The 17,199-nt window shown below is 50.9% G+C and overlaps 1 protein-coding gene across 2 annotated transcripts in view; it reads right to left on the reverse strand.

The window, feature by feature from the left end:
* The window catches only part of SNRNP70 (small nuclear ribonucleoprotein U1 subunit 70), a 23,287-nt gene extending 7,154 nt beyond the window's left edge, over positions 1-16,133 (reverse strand). For both annotated transcript variants that reach the window (XM_017882244.1, XM_017882243.1), the window contains exons 1-7: positions 15,682-16,133; positions 14,762-14,918; positions 11,144-11,206; positions 10,977-11,031; positions 3,507-3,571; positions 3,294-3,356; positions 526-607 (exon numbers count right to left, since the gene is read on the reverse strand). In XM_017882244.1, coding sequence (XP_017737733.1) covers positions 526-607; positions 3,294-3,356; positions 3,507-3,571; positions 10,977-11,031; positions 11,144-11,206; positions 14,762-14,908 — 475 coding nt within the window. In that variant the 5' untranslated portion in view covers positions 14,909-14,918; positions 15,682-16,133. The remainder of the gene's footprint in view (positions 1-525; positions 608-3,293; positions 3,357-3,506; positions 3,572-10,976; positions 11,032-11,143; positions 11,207-14,761; positions 14,919-15,681) is intronic.
* Positions 16,134-17,199: the final 1,066 nt, after the last annotated feature.

The following is a 17,199-nucleotide window of genomic DNA, read 5'->3' on the forward strand; positions in this document are numbered from 1 at the left end:
CGGCAGCCTCAAAGGGGCTTTGGAACTGTAGGGGCAGGCGCTCAACATGCCTACCACTGAGGAACAGGGTGGGGGGCCAGGGTTGGGGAGGCAGAGGGTCGGGTGGCCCAGCCCCAGTTCTACTGGGGGGGAAGAGACGACAGGTTCAAAGGCCAGTCCTCATTGCAACCTGGCCACCCCAACTTCGGTGGGGGGAATAATGGGGAGAGACTCCCCCAAAATCCGACCCCTTCCCCCACCTCCAACTGGCCCCAGCCCCCCACCCAGTTCCCTCTTTGCCCCTGAGGTTCAACGTGTGACACTTACCTCCCCAGGTTCACACACACACACACGTTGTGGGGATTTGGTTTTTTTTAAAATCACATATATAAAAAAAAAAAGATACATCAGAAACAGAGGGAGGAGGAAAAGAGACATCGCTAATGTCAGGTGTGGCAGGGTGGGGGAGGGGACAGACTGGGAGGGGCTGGGGCAGCAGAGAAGTGAGAGCGGGTCAGAGGGCAAGGCTCGGCGGGAGGTACTCACAGTGCATGTCTCGCTCATGTTCGTACTCAATGAAGGCATAGCCGCGGGGCTTTCCTGACCGCTTACTGTAGACCATGTGTATCTGTGGGGCGCATGGGGACAGGGGTGAGTCCCGCCACAGAGCGGCTCCACCCCACCAACCCCACAACAGCCTGCGCACTAGGCCCTGGGCCAGGTGAGGTCTCAGACGCTCTCTGTCCTTCAAGAGCCCTGAGTGACTTATGTTCTAATTGTAGGACCAGAGGGCACACAGAGGGCACAGAGCCGGCTTCCTGGAGAAAATGATACTTAAGACCTAAAGAAAGAAGAGAGATGAAGGAGGACAGTGAGGAGTCAGCCTGTCAGGAGGAAAAGCAGTAACTCCAGAGGTCCAATGGCCTGGTGGCAGGAGGGCAGGAGGCTGGGGATGCACTTCAGCAGAGCTGGCTCACGTACTGATGACAGAGAGCCCCAGGAGATGAGGCCACAAAGGTGAGCAGGCCCAGGGTCAAGCGCCCCAGCGCCAGGCCGAGAAGCATGGTCGCTGAGGAGCTGGGAAGGGTGTTGAGCAACGAAGGGCCAATGTGAGTGGTCTATGTGGAGTCAGAAGGACACAAATGGACTTAGGGAAACAGGAGGGAGTTGTGAATGCCAATGGGACGGGAAATTTTTTTTTTTTGGAGGTGGAGTCTCGCTCTGTCGCCCAGGCTGGAGTGCAATGGTGCGATCTCAGCTCGCTGCAACCTCCACCTCCCAGGTTCAAGCGATTCTCCTGCCTCAGCCTCCTGAGTAGCTGGGATTACAGGCGCCCGCCACCACACCTGGGTTATTTTTTGTATCTTTAGTAGAGACGAGGTTTCACCATGTTGGCCAGGCTGCTCTTGAAATCCTGACCTCATGATCCCCCTCCTCGGCCTCCCAAAGTGCTGGGACTACAGGCGTGAGCCACCGCACCTGGCCAGGGACAGCGGAGTTCTAAGAGAAAAAGCAAGGACATGTGCACATCCAGGGAGGCTTGAGAGAATGTGGCATGCTGAGGGATGGGTCCCATTCCGAGGATGGCAGCAAGAGAAGGGGGGTGGGGGGTGGGGTGGAGGTCCACGAGGCCACACAGCTTGGGGAAGAGTCCTGTAAGGTCAGATGGTCACAGCTGGACCTGTCCTAACATGCTAGTGACCCATGGGATGCTGACCGCTGAGGAGATGGGGTCAGCTCTGGATGTCAGAAAGACCCCTCGGGGACCATGTAAGGGAGAACAATGGGCAAGGAAGGGCTGTTGAGACAGAGGTGGCCAGAATGAACCAAGGAAGATTTCTGGGAGGTGACAGCATTTGAGCTGGTCCCTCAAGGATGGCTAGTTCTCCATTCACATCACTACCAGTCGGCGACCAACCGCTATCATGGATGAACCTGGGACCCCACAGCCTCCAAAACACAACCGAGATTCCTGACTCGAATGGGATCAGAGGGACAAGGGTGGGGCCAAGGTTATCACTGGACTGCGCAGGGCAGAGCACCATGTGTATACACATATATACACAGGCATACACAGATATATGCAAACACACACACAGACACGAGACACCACAATTGGCCAGTATTTTGTATTTTTGTAGAGACGGGGTTTCGCCATATTGGCCAGGCTGGTCTTGACTCCTGACTACAGCTGATCTGCCTGTCTCACCCTCCCAATGTGTTGGGATTACAGGCGTGAGCCACCACGCCCGGCCTACAATACTTTTTTTTTTTTTTAGACGGAGTCTTACTCTGTTGTCCAGGCTAGAGTACAGTGGCACGATCTCAGCTCACTGCAACTTCCGCTTCCCGGGTTCAAGCAATTCTCCTGCCTCAACCTCCTGAGTAGCTGAGATTACAGGCGCCCGCTATCATGCCCAGCTAATTTTGTACTTTTAAAGTAGAAACCAGGTTTTACCACGTTGGTCAGACTGGTCTTGAACTCCTGACCTCAGGTGATCTGCCCATCTTGGCCTCCCAAAGTGTTGGGATTACAGGCATGAGCCACCACGCCTGGCCCAACAATATTTTTTTTTTCCTTTTTGTGGAGAACAGGGTCTCACTATATTGCCCAGGCAGGTCTCGAACTCCTAGGTTTAAGCTATCCTCCCGCCTCTGCCTCCTTAAGAGCTGAGATTACAGGTGTGAGCCACTGCACCCGGCCTGACATGTGTAAGTATTTTAAAAAGATGTATCAAAAACAGAGTAGGGAGGAGAAGAGACATGGCTAACACGAGTTTGTGTGTAGGGTGGCCTCAAGCCCTCACTACTGCTCAAGGAAGGCATATGTCTCCCATGTTAAAGGAAATCAGGCACAGCACTTAAGTGACTTAAAAGAAGATTGGTAAAACAAAGCCTTCCTCTAAAACAAGACTCAGCATACGTATTCTGCCAAAACGCAAAGAGTATATATTTCCAGCTTTGACGGCCACATACTCTTGCAACAACCCAACCCTGCCTTACAACAGTAGCAGCCAAAGACAATGTGTAAACAAACAGACCTGCCTGGCTGAGCAGCAGGAAGACTTTATTTACAAGCAATAAGTCTGCAGTTTGCCAACCCCTGCTCTCAATCAACCACCAGCAGTCATTACTTCTCATTTTACTTCTGCTACCCAAGGTCTGCTGCATGGAAATACAGTCAGGATGCATAAACCCAGGCCCTGAAACGGTGTGAGCCATGCTCAGGGCTGGGACCTCTCTCCCTCCCTTTTAGGACATGGCCCCTCCTCCATGCACCCTCAATTCAAACACCCTGACCCCACTCCACTTACTCTTTTGATGGGTCCGTACACCTCAAACTCTCTCCGGAGCTTGGATTCTGTTGTGTCATAGTTCTACAAGGAGATGGGTATGACGTTAAATGGGAGAACAGAGCTGTCCCACAGCCCCTGGAACATTCCCCAGTACCTAGCCTATTTGCCCTTTGGGCCAGACCCAGGCTCTCAGCAGCATGGGGTTCCAGGAGCTGGGAGCTGGGGACTTACCACTCTCGCCACGAAGAGAGTCTTGAAGGCATCACCCTGAGCATTGGGATCATTGTGAGGGTCCCCTGTGCAGGAGGAAGGGAATTTTGTAAGTTGAAGGTGTCCATGGTCTCACGTAGCAAAACAAATACGATGGGCAGAGGCCAAGAAGAAAACGGTGGCACTGGGAAAGGCCCCTAGCTGGAGGAACATGGGTGGTGACCTGGCAACCTCAGGCACGCCCCTCTCTGAACCTGTTTCTCTGAGGCACAGTGGGTTTTATCAGAGTGGCTGAGAGATAATCCAGGCTGCTGAGGGGAGGAGGTAAGGCTGACTTCAAGCTGACAGGATGTGGCAGGCCCAACTGCCATTTCAGACCTACATAAACCCTTAGGGCCTCATCGCTCCCAGATGCAAGGTGATCCAAACAGTAACAGCCCAACTGGGACTCCCTGGAAATGCAGCTGATGCCCCCAGGACGCATCAAAAGAGTAAGTGGAGTGGGTCAGGGTGTTTGAACTGGGGGTACATGGAGGAGGGGGTCGTATCCTCAGAGGGAGGGAGAGGTCCCTCCTGTAGGCAGGGCCACACTGCCACCCACTGGACACAGACTGCAACTACAGCCCACGGGAAAACCTGAGACCAAGTGACCCCAAGGCTATGAATGAGAGCCAGAAGAGCAAAGGCTAAGTAAGCTCTGCTTTCCCGTCTCTGCCCTGTGTCTCTAAAAGGAACCCAGAACTGCCGAGCATCAGATTAGATCCTCACTCCAGTCTCGCTGTGAGGCAAACTGTCCTACCTGGTGACTAAGGAATAACAATCTCCAAAGAAAAGAGCCAGGAATCTCCTGAGAAACCAATTCCATAGTGATCCTGCTGGGTCAGGCCTGGGAATAAGTCCTTTTCACCAAATATGGCGGCCCCAGCACATAACGACCCTGACTCCTGCCGGGGCCTTAAGGACACTGCCGGTTCTTCCATGGCATAGGGCTCCCCTCAGAAGCCCTGTCACATTCTGGGAGAGTATGAGAAAAGGAGTAACATTAACCCAGAGGTTGCAATTTTTTGAACTGCAGACGTGTGAAAAATCAGACCCTGGCGATGACCCTGAGCAGGATATAAATAACTCCCACATGCTTAGCATTCCAGTAATGGAACACTAGGCATATAATTTACTGAGCACATACTATGGCCCAGACACAGTGCTGGATACTGATATTTGTTTATTACTATTTTGCCAATGGAAGCAAAACAGAACTCAAGACACAGAAAAAGGGAGGTGTCAAAGTGGCAAAGGGCCAAGGCAGACTTCACCTCTCACCCCGCACTCGAACTACCAGGCTCCTTCCCCGAACCCCAGGGTGCTACCTTTTCAGGAAGACAGTGTGGGTGTTGCCAGAAGCTAGAGAAATAAAGTATCAGATTTTTTTTTGAGACAGAGTGTCACTCTTGTTGCTCAAGCTGGAGGGCAATGGATGGTGCGATCTTGGCTCACTGCAACCTCTGCCTCCCGGGTTCAAGCAATTCTCCTGCCTCAGCCTCCCAAGTAGCTGGGATTACAGAGGCACACCACCACGCCCAGCTAATCTTTTGTACTTTTAGTAGAGACGGGGTTTCATTATGTTGGCCAGGCTGGTCTCGAACTCCTGACCTCAGGTGATCCACCTGCCTCAGCCTCCCAAAGTGCTGCCATTACAGGCGTGAGCCACCGTGCCTTGACCTAAGGGATGTTTTAGAAAGCAGAAGCTTGAGCCACAATTTAAGGGAATTGCTATCTAGGACGAATGGAAACGTCTGAAAACAACTCCATCTCGGTGTTCTCCCCACCCAATCCTCAAAGTTGCTTGCCAGGCTGGGCTCGGTGGATCACACCTGTAATCCCAGCAATTTGGGAGGCCAAGGCGGACGGATCACCTGAGGTCAGAAGTCAGAGATCAGCCTGGCCAACATGGCAAAACCCCATCTCTACTAAAAATACAAAATTATCAGGGTGTGGAGGTGTGTGCCTACAGTCCCAGCTACTCAGGAGGCTGATGCAGGGGAGAATCACTTGAACCTGGGAGGCGGAGGTTGCAGTGAGCCAAGATGGTGCCACTGCACTCTAGCCGGGGCAATAAAGCGAGACTCTGTCTCAAAAAAAACAAAAAGTTCCTTGCCATACCACATCCCTGAGCATTGTAATTTTCTATGGCCAGGTCTCTCAATTTGCACTGGCTTTTTTTTTTTTTTTTCCTGCACCAGCTAACTCTCATTCATTCAAAAGGTAATTCTTTTTTTTTGCCGATGTTTGTGCTTTTGTAAATAGGTAACTCTTAAGCGTCTACTATGTGCCTGGAAATGCTGTAGTTGTTGGAGATTTGGCAGTAAATAAGACAAAAAAGGTTGGCCGGGTGCGATGTCTCATGCCTGTAATCTCAGCACTTTGGGAGGCCAACGCGGGTGGATCATGAGATCAGGAGATCCAGACCATCCTGGCGAACACTGTGAAACCTCGTCTCTAATAAAAATACAAAAAAATTAGCCGGGCGTGGCGGCAGGCGCCTGTGGTCCCAGCTACTCGGGAGGCTGAGGCAGGAGAATGGCATGAACCCGGGGGGCGGAGCTTGCAGTGAGCAGAGATCGTGTCACTTCACTCACTCCAGCCTGGGCAACAGAGCGAGACTCCATTTCAAAAAAAAAAAAGGTGCTGGGCGCAGTGGCTCACAGCTGTAATCCCAGCATTTTGGGAGGCCGAGGCAGGTGGATCACTTGCGACCAGGAGTTCGAGACCAGCCTGACCAACATAGCAAAACATCGTCTCTACTAAAAATACACAAAAAAATTAGCTGGCCATGGTCCAGCTACTCAGGAGGCTAAGGTAAGAGAATCGCTTGAACCAGGGAGGTGACGAAGATTGTAGTAAGCCGAGATCGCGCCACTGTAGTTCATCCCGGGCAACAGAGTGAGACTGTCTCAAAAAAAAAAAAGAAAGACAGACAAAAAAGGTGTCTACCCTCGTGGGGTTCATATGCTAATGGAAGAAGTAAATAAGGAGATCATATGATCACATCAGATGACCAGAGATAGAAACAGGTGACTTTATAAGGCAGGTTAGGAAAGACCTCATAAGATGCTAATATTTAATGAGAAGCTGAAGGTTGTCACAGCAGCAAGGAAACACACCCAGCAACACCAGACAGCAGGCATTCTAACAGTTACTGTGGAACACTAACACTACAGTGGGACCAATGAATGCTGTAGGGTTGGGGAGTGGACGAAGGCCAAACAACAGCTGAGCTTCCTGAAGGACAGCCATAAGGAAACCACCCCAGCACACCGCCTGAGTTTCCTGGAGTGCTTGCTTACCTGGGGTGTGGGGGGGCCACAAACGTGACTAAAGGGAAAAGAAAATGCAGCAAAGCAATGGTACCCAATTGCTGAAGACAGAGAGCACGAAAGCTCAAAGAAGGTAGTACAGACCCAATGCCAGGCAGTGCCCCACCAGTCAGTGTATGTGTGCAGAGAGCCCTGCCAGCACCTCTCCCTTAGGAAATCATTGGTTAGGGGCTCATCTTAACCCAGAGCAGCCCAGAGCAGAAACTCAAAGGAACTGGGCCGTGGAGTCGGGAATTAGGCTTTGAGGTGCTCGAGGTCCCATCTCCGAACTCTCACTCTTTGTAAGCGTGCTTGCCTCAATAAGCCTCCATTTCCTTATCTTAAAAATGGGAGTCGCAACCCCTGCTGCACTTGGAAGCTGTGAGAAGTCAGTAACACGAAGTACAAGTGCTCAGCAAGGAGGCACGGTCCCCTTGACGGGAGCTGTTCATTGTGATAAGGCACAGCAAGCTTCTATAGTTACGAGTGGAGGCTCTCAAGGGCGCAGAAACCCCTACTGAACTTGATCCGTTCTTTTATTTCTTTTCTTTTATGGAGAAGTTCAAGCACTCAATGGAAGTAGAGAACAGTACAATGAACTCCCATGAGCCCGCTTCCATTATCAACATGCGGCCAGAGTTGTTTCATCTCTATCCTCCCACAGCCCACTGCATTTGGTTTTTTTTTTTTTTTTTGAGACGGAGTCTCGCTCTGTCACCCAGGCTGGAGTACAGTGGCATGACCTCAGCTCACCCCAACTTCTGCATCCCGAGTTCAAGCGATTCTCCTGCCTCAGCCTCCCAAGTAGTTGGGATTACAGGCTCTTGCCACCACACCTGGATAATTTTTATATTTTCACTTGAGACAGGGTTTCACCATATTCACCGCTCAAACTCCTGAGCAGCCTGGATCACTCAAGTGATCCTCCCACCTCAGCCTCCCAGAGTGCTGGGATTACAGGCGTAAGCCACTGTGACCAGCTGGATTATTTTAAATGAAATTCCAGATAGCACACCACTTTGGTCTCTAATAGAGACTTTTAAACATCATAACCACAGTGCCACTATTACATCTTAAAGAGCTAATATTTACTAATTCCTTAACCTCATCTATGATCCAGTGTCCAAATTCCTCAATTGGAACTTTTTTGTTTGTTTTTTTTTTTGAGATGGACTTTTGCTCTTATTGCCCAGGCTGGAGTGTAATGGCGCGATCTCGGCTCATTGCAACCTTCGCCTCCCATGTTCAAGCAATTCTCATGCCTCAGCCTCCCGAGTAGCTGGGATTACAGGAGCCCACAACAACGCCTGCCTAGTTTGTTTTTTTTTTATATATATTTTTAGTAGAGACAGGGTTTCACCATGTTGGCCAGGCTGATCTCAAACCCCTAACCTCAGGTGATCTGCCCACCTTGGCCTCCCAAAGGTGCTGCGATTATAGGCGTGAGCTTCCGTCCCCAGCCTGGAACTTTTTTTTTTTCTTTGAGATGCAGTCTTGCTGTCACCCAGGCTGGAGTGCAATGGTGTGATCTCGGCTCACTGCAACCTCCGCCTCCCAGGTTCAAGCGATTGTCCTGCCTCAGCCTCCTAGGTAGCTGGGATTACAGGTGCCTGCCACCACGTCCAGCTAATTTTTGTATTCTTAGTAGAGACAGGGTTTCACCGTGGTGGCCAGGTTGGTCTTGAACTCCCGATCTCAGGTGACCCATCTGTCTTGCAGGATTACAGGTGTAAGCCACTACACCCAGGCGGAACTGTTTTTAAAAAGCATTTGTGGCCGGGTGTGGTGGCTCACGCCTGTAATCCCAGCACTTTGGGAGGCTGAGGCGGGCGGATCACCTGAGGTCAGGAGTTCAAAAACAGCCTGACCAACATGGAGAAATCCCATCTCTACTAAAAATACAAAATTAGCCAGGCATGGTGGCGCATGCCTGTAGTCCCAGCTACTCAGGAGGCAGGAGAATCGCTTCCACCCGGGAGGCAGAGGTTGCATGCAGTGAGCCAAGATCGCACCATTACATTCCAGCCTGGGCAATAAGAGCAAATTTCCATCTCCAAAAAAAAAAAAAGAACATCTTTGGCTGGGTGTGGTGGCTCACACCTGTAATCCCAGCACTTTGGGAGGCTGAGGCAGGAGGATCACTTGAGCCCAAGAATTCAAGACCAGCCTGGGCACCATAGTGAGATCCCATCTCAGTTTTAAAGTTTTTCTAGAAAAGAAAAAAAAAAAGACCCACAGTGGATTTTGGTTGGTTAAGACATGGATAAACTAGGCTGGGTGCAATGGCTCACGCCTGTAATCTCAGCACTTTGGGAGGTTGAAGCAGGTGGATCACGAGGTTAGAAGTTCGAGACCAGCCTGGCCAATATGGTGAAACTCCATCTCTACTAAAATTACAAAAATTAGCCGGGCATGGTGGCGCACACCTGTAGTCCCAGCTGCTCAGGAGGCTGAGGCAGGACAATCGCTTGAACCCGGGAGGCGGAGGGTGCAGTGAGCTAAGATTGCACCACTGCACTCCAGCCTGGCGACAAAGCGAGGCTCCCTCTCAAAAAAAAGAGACGTAGGTAAACTAGTTATAACAGACTGTGACTGCGCTGTCCAGGCAAGAGGTGACCTGGGTGGTGGTGATGGACATGAAAAGAAGAGTCAGGTTTGTGACTTAGAAAGTAACACAAATAGGTCTTGTTGAGAGACTGAGCAAAGGGTTAGAAAAGGTGTTAGAAACAAATTGCATGGCAAAAAATGAGGTCATGACCAGCACAGCTGAATGTCTATGTCCCAGAGAAAACACCCAAAGGAAACCAGGTTGGGGGCGAGGGAAAAGCCCTGTGGTTTGGACACTGATTCTGAGATGCCTCTGAGGCATCTGAGGAAAGACATGAAGGCAGTGTTCCGACAGCCAGTGTCCAAAGAGCGCACCGCCAGATGCCTCTGTCACACTTCTGCGTAAGCACCCTGAGGAAACCCTGCACTCCAGGATTTGGAGGAAAGGGATTCATCGAAGTTCACAGGCATAGGAGGAAAACCTGTCTTCTCACTAGAGTCATGTCATGTTCTGAGAAGTGAGTTGTTTGACGGTGATATCGATATGCAAACATGAGACGGCACTTCCACGAGCCTAGATGGTATACCTCACAACACTCCTGGACTAGAGGTGCGTCCCACTGCTCCGAGGCCAAGCATGTTACTACACCAAATACTACAGCAACCCTAACACAATACTAAGTATTTGTGCATCTAAACGTATCTAAGCATAGAAAGTGTACAATAAAAATATGGTATAATCTTTTTTTTTTTAGATGGATTTTCGCTCTTGTTGCCCAGGCTGGGTTGCAGAGAGCGGATGCGATCTCAGCTCACTGCAGCCTCCGCCTTCCAGAGATTCTCCTGCCTTAGTCTCCCGAGTAGCTGAGATTACAGAGGCCTGCCACCATGCCCAGCTAATTTTTGTACTTTCAGTAGAGACAGGATTTCGCCATGTTGGCCAGGCTGGTCTTGAACTCCTGACCTCATGATCCACCCGACTCGGTCTCCCAAAGTACTGGGATTATAGACGTGAGCCACTGCACCCGGGAAAATATGGTATAATCTTATAGGATCACCATCACATCCACAGTCCCCTGCTGACTGAAACACTGTTATGCTGCGTGTGACTGTACAGTTTTCACCCTCACAATAAAGAGCCACTGGAGATTGACATCTGATCCTCTTATGAGTTTGCTTAATGGCAACAATATACCTGTCTTGTACTCCAATTCCTCCTCTATGTGGAGGGGATGGAACAACCTCAGCCGAGGAGCTAAGGTTAGAGCCAGGACAGACCCACTCGCCCACAACTCATCGCCTCAGCCTGTGACACCCAGCTAGGTTGTGGGAGTCCCTTAACTGTCCTCCCCTGCAGGAGGAGCCCAAGGTACCAGGGTCTCCCTTCCTGCCAACTTTTACCCTATGTTCTGCTGCTGAAAAGCCTAAACCAAAAACAGTGCTTGCCAAGTGGCAGGGGCTAAATAAATAAACTAACAACCCTGCTCCCTGCAAAACAGGCTTTGGGTGACAGCAAGGCCCTGGGTATGACCTGGGAAGAACACAGAGGGTTTGAGGGAGGAGAGAGCCATATGGTGGATGAGAGACTTACACATTTTAAGCTCCGTCTCCACTTCTTGCTGTCGCCGCTCAATCTTTTCCCGTCTCTGTCAGGAGAAAGGGGAGGTAGAGAAGTAAATGCAGATAGAAGTGTCCTAGCGTCAAGGACCATCTGCAGACAGTGGCAAAACAGGGGGTCAGGAAGCAACAATGACATACTTTCCTCTCCATGCGCTCCTCTCGGGTTTCTGCACGAGTTGGAGGCGGGGCATCTCGAGGGTCCTGGGAACAAGAAGAGAGGTGACAGGGTGGGAAGGACTAGGGGAAATGGCAAGGGTCACTCACCAAAGAAATAAGCAGGTCAACCCTCCCACCCCACCCCTACAAAATAAACATCCACTCACCCTTCCCCTGTCACAGTGCAGGGAGGGGAGTGGCACAGATCAAAGCATGGTCTGCGGCCACGCACAGTGGCTTTCCACTTGTAATCCCAGCACTTTGGGAGGACGACACAGGAAGAATGCTTGAGCCTAGGGGTTTCAGACTAGCCTGGGACACAGTGAAACACCATCTCTACAAAAAATTTAAAAATGAGCCAGGCGTAATGGCACACACCTATAGTCCCAGCTACTAGGGAGGCTGAGGGGGGGAAGGATCTTTTGGGCACCAGATGTTAAGGCTGCCGTGAGCCATGATTGTGACACTGCACTCCAGCCTGGGTGACAGAACAAGACCCTGTCTCAAAAACTAAGCATGGTCCACGGACCAGTACTATCCAAACTGTTGCTGGACTGTGATGAGTACAGGTAAGTACAGAAACCATGAGTAAGTGTTTAGAAACTTCTACAATAATTTCACAGTTTGATGTCCACTGACTCTAATACAAATTCGGTCTTTTATTCTGCAGATCTTTTTTTTTTTTGAGACAAAGTTGTGCTCTGCCGCCCAGACTGGAGTGCAATGGCGCGATCTGAGTTCATGCAACCTCTGCTTCCCAGGTTCAAGCGATTCTAAGTCCCGCTTTCCCCCCTGTGTTCCTGTGTCTCTAAAATGAACCCAGGAACTGACTAGAATCCTTCAAGCGGTTCTCCTGCCTAAGCCTTCTGAATACCTCGGATTACACGCACATGATAGCATGTTGGCTAGTTTTTGCATTTTTAGTAGAGATGGGGTTTCACCATGTTGGCCTGGCTGGTCTCGAACTCCTGTCTGAGGTCCTTAAGAAGTATTTCCATCATATTTACCAAAAGCAAACAGATTGGGAATAGTATCTGTCCTTCACCTAAGACAGTTTAAAAAGCACTGGTATGGGTGACATCTAGCTTAAGAATATAGTATTTAGGAAACACATTGCTTCTCACAGCTCCAAGTATCACTCGCACTGAACAAACTGCCAGAGGACGTGATGGGAATGGAGTGATGACAAGGCCCTGCTGATGAGTGCCAGTGAAGAGGACCAGGCCTGAAGCAACATGAGCTGACAGAACAGGGCTCCAAAGCCCACAACTGCACACTCTCTGAGGGCCAAGGCAGTTCTTTAAGGTCTCACCAACCACACATTAAATAGTAACTGGCTGGTGGGGTGCGGTGGCTCATGCCTGTAATCCCAGTACTTTGGGAGGCCGAGGCAGGCAGATCACAAGGTCAGGAGTTTGAGACCATCCCGACCAACATGGTGAAACCCCGTCTTTACAAAAAATACAAAAATTAGCCAGGCATGGTAGCACATGCCTGTAATCCCAGCTACCCAGGAGGCTGACACAGGAGAATCCCTGGAACCCAGGAGGCGGAGGTTGCAGTGAGCCAAGATCGCGCCACTGCACTACACCCTGGGCAACAGAGTGATACTCCGTCTCAAAAGAAAAAAAAAAGTACCTGGCTACCAGGCATGGTGGCTCACACCTGTAATCCCAGCACTCTGGGAGGCCAAGGCGGGTGGATCACCTGAGACTAGGGGTTCGAAACCAGCCTGGCCAAAATGGTGAAACCCCATCTCTACTAAAAATACAAAACTAGCCAGGCATGGTGGCGCATGCCTGTAATCCCAGCTACTTGAGAGGCTGAGGCAGGAGAACTGCTTGAACTAGAAGTTGCAGTGAGCTAAAATCATGCCACTGCACTCGAGCCTGGGCAACAGAGCAAAACTGTCTCATAAATAAATAAATAGATAGTAACTGAGACCAAGCACGGTGGCTCACGCCTGTAATCCCAGCACTTTGGGAGGCCGAGGTGGGCGGATCACAAAGTCAGGAGATCGAGACCATCCTGGCTAACACGGTGAAACCCCGTCTCTACTAAAATACAAAAAAATTAGCCGGGCGTGGTGGCGGGCACCTGTAGTCCCAGCTACTCGGGAGGCTGAGGCAGGAGAATGGCGTGAACCCGGGAGGCGGAGCTTGCAGTGAGCTGAGATGGCGCCACTGCACTCCAGCCTGGGCGACAGAGCGAGACTCCCTCTCAAAAATAAATAAATAAATAAATAAACAAACAAACAAACAAATAGTAACTGGCACATGACCTGCATCATCAAAGGGCACCTACCACGGCCTGTGCCCATTAAGTTAATTTAACTGGCCAGTAACATTTCTCAAATGCAGGTTCACCAAGGGTGGCAAATCCCACTGAAGATACACTTTTCTGTTATCTACAAACTTCTGCTGTGCAACTCCCTCGCCTCCAGCTGCCCTTCCCTACCCGATGCCAGAATGTTCTTGTAACTTCTGGCTGTGTGCCAGTTTTTCTCAGGTGTGCTCTGATGCACCTAAGAGATGACCTTTGTCATCCCATTTCACAAATAAAAACAAAGAGGTCCAGGAGCCTAAGTCATTCATTCCTATTTACCCCGAAGGTGCAGAGCTAAAATTCCCATCTGCAGCTTTAAGCCCTCCAACACTCAATACTGAGTGCTGAGTCTTTATGAACATCATCTTATTAACAATAAAAATGGTAAACAGAGTAACAAAGGCTGACATGTGCTGACTGCTTTGGTGCCAAGTCCCCTGATATACACTTTGCCATTTAATTCTCCAGCATTATGAGGGTGCTACCACTATCCCCTTACTAAAGATAAAGAAACCAATGCACGAAGAGGATACAACATTTGTCCAAAGTCAGAGCTGATAAATGGTGCGGGTTAAGTGCAAATCCTCAACCACTACTCAATGAATTTTCACAAAAATTCTACAAAAGGGGTACTATCAAACCCCACTTTTTTTTGAGACAGTCTTCTTCTGTTGCCCAGGCTGGAGGGCAGCGGCACGATCTCAGCTCATTGCAACCTCCACCTCCTGGGTTCAAGTGATTCTCGTGCCTCAGCCTCCCAAGTAGCTGGAATTACAGGCATCATCATGCCCGGCTAAATTTTGTTACTTTTAGTAGAGACGGGGTTTCACCATGTTGGTCAGGCTGGTCTTGAACTCTTCACCTCAGGTGATCCGCCTGCCTCAGCCTCCCAAAGCACTGGGATTACAGGCGTGAGCCACCGCATTGGGCCACAACCCCACTTTAAAAAAAAATTTTTTTTTTTTGAGAGACAAAGTCCTACTCTGTCACCCAGGCCGGAGTATAGCGGCACAATCACAGAGCACTCCAGTCTCCAACTCCTGGGCTCAAGCAATCCTCCCACCTCAGCCTCCTGAGTAGCTAGGACTACTGCCGCACTTGACCACACCCGACATCCGGCTGCAACCCCATTTAAAACAGCGAAACTGAGGATCACAAACATTAAGCCCCTCACTTAAATCACACAGCTAGCAAAATGGTCAGAGGCTGGACTCGCAAATCCAACCCCTTGCTCCCCAGAACCCAAACCATTCCTGGCCTGCTCAGTGAACTCACCTCAAACTCTCGAATGTACGGCGCAATGCCACAATAAGGTTGATTGTGGTGTTTTTCATGTGGCAGTTTCTCCAGGGGTGGCAGGTATGGGATAGGGTCACGGGGGGCAAAGAGGGCCAGAAGGTTGGGCGGCAGGAACTGGGTCATCTTGCCAAGTCTGAGAGCAGAAGCAGGACAGCCTTAGATTAGATCGGGTCTGCAGAGAAAGCCCCTATTACTCCTTGCCTCTCAAAATAAGAAAGGAAGGAAAAAAGTCTCGGAATTAAAACAGGCTTTGTAAGGGCAGAGAACGGTCCTGTGTTACGGAGAAAAGGGTAAAAGTCTTGTTGGGCGTGGAGGTGAAAGGCCGGTAAAGGAAACAAAAATAAAGGCTGAAAAAGGGTTCCTGAGTAGTGAAGTCTCAGAGTCCTGAGACACGAGCTGTGGGGCGGAGAGGTTCCCTGGGAATTTCTGGGGGAATCAAGGACCCGAGGAGCGAGGCCCAGAGCAGTTGTGGCTGCTCGTCCCGTACCGCGGAGAGCAAATTACTAGACGCAGTTTGCAAAGGCCTGGAGGTCGGAAGTCTCCGAGCAAAGAAAGAGAAACATAAGGAGCGAAGCCCCAAAACCAAGTGCTTGTGGGTAACAGACCTGGACCCCGAAAAGGCGAAAGGAATTATGGGTAAGGGTCCAGGACAACATAGAAAAACGAAAAAGAAAAAAGGCCACACACCGCAAGGGCCTGTGGGTAGGGAATCGCGAGGGCGATGTGGGAAGCGGGCGTGGGTGCCCAGAGAACTCAGGGTCCGGGAACGGGATGCAGAAGTGACCTGTGGCGGGGACGTGGGAAGGGGGCCTGGCCGCGGGGAAGAGGCCCGGGCCCACCGCTGGGGCTTCTGGGTAGCGGCCCCGCTCCCCGTCGGGCCACTCAGTCACACTCACTCGCCGCGCAGCGCCCTCCTAGCGCTGGTGTCTGTCCGGAGGCTCGCGGCGGCTGCGGCGGCCCCTCAGCAACAACAGCTCCTGCTTCGGCTTCCACTCTGGGGGAGTCTGCGTCCGTCTGATTCCGTCGCCCGCGCAGCGAGCGCACCAGGCCGCTGCTCAAGAACCCGCGCGGCCTCGGCTAGCGACTGGAGCAGGGGGTGGGTCCCGGCCGCAAATCCCTCCGCCGTCTGCACTACGCACGCGCCGCGCGAGGCCAAGAACAACCCACACGCTAGGACCGGGCGCCGCCGCGGCCACAGCGCACGCGCGAGGTCACTACCCCGCCTTCAGGGACCTTGAGTACTTCAACCGCCGGGAGCTGGCGTCTGCATTGCGCGCGCGCGCTTAGCCCTAAGCCGCCCCTCCACCTCGCTTTCCGCTCCAAACCGCCTATGTCCGCGAGGCTCTCCCGGATGCTCCGCCCCTTTCCAATCACACTTCCCGGATCTTGAGCGCATGCGTTCTGCGTAGAGACTTATAATGTACCTCTCCGCCGACTAGCAAAGAGTCCCTAAGTGAATAGCCTGATTGCGTTGATGTCTAATCTATTCAATCGATAACTGTTCATCGAGCATCTCGTGTGTGCTAGGCACTGTCTGGGCTTTGGGGCTACAGCACGTGATTAAAGCAAAGTCTTCTCCTGCTAGGGCTTACACTGTACTGGGAGAGACAATAAAAGCATTTAACTGAGTAAAGATAATTTGAGGCCGGGCGCGGTGGATCACGCATGTGAGCCCAGAATTTTGGGAAGCTGAGGCGGTCGGATCACCTGAGGTCAGGAGTGCGAGACCAACCTGACCAACATGGTGAAAGCCTGTCTCTACTAAAAATACAAAAATTATCCGGGCGTGGCGGTGCGCGCCTGTAATCCCGGTTACTCCGGAGGCTGACGCAGGAGAATCGCTTGAACTCGGGAGGCGGAGTTTGCAGTGAGCCGAGGTGGTGCCATTGCACTCCAGCCTGGGCGACAGAGCGACTCCGTCTCAAACATTAATAAATATAAAAAATAAAAGATATTTTGAGATAGTGGCCAGCATAATGAAGAACGATGGAGCAGAATAAAGGGATGGGAAGTGAGAGCGAGTCTATTTTAGAAAGGGTGATAATGGAAGCCTCCTCTGAAGAGGTAACATTTGAACAAAAGCCAGATAGAAGCGAGATCTGGAGTGGGGCGGGGGGAGGTGGTGGTGGTGGTGGTGGTGTTTAACAGTTTAAGTGCAAAGGTCCTGAGCTGGGACCAGATGGCAGAAATCTCAGGTTGTTAGCCATGAGATCAGAGAGCTGGCACTTATGTTATTTGGAGCCCTGTTGTTAAGTATCTTAAGTTTTGTGGATAGATTCAATAGCCTGTTTAATAACTGCAGAAATTACTGCAAAATTCAATTGACTAATTTTATGTTTCAAGAAAAAGGCCGAGTGCAGTGGCTCACACCTGTAATCCCAGCACTTTGGGAGGCCAAGGCAGGTGGGTCACTT

Source organism: Rhinopithecus bieti, unplaced genomic scaffold, assembly GCF_001698545.2.
Source record: "Rhinopithecus bieti isolate Rb0 unplaced genomic scaffold, ASM169854v2 scaffold_12070, whole genome shotgun sequence".
Taxonomy (NCBI): Eukaryota; Metazoa; Chordata; class Mammalia; order Primates; family Cercopithecidae; genus Rhinopithecus; species Rhinopithecus bieti.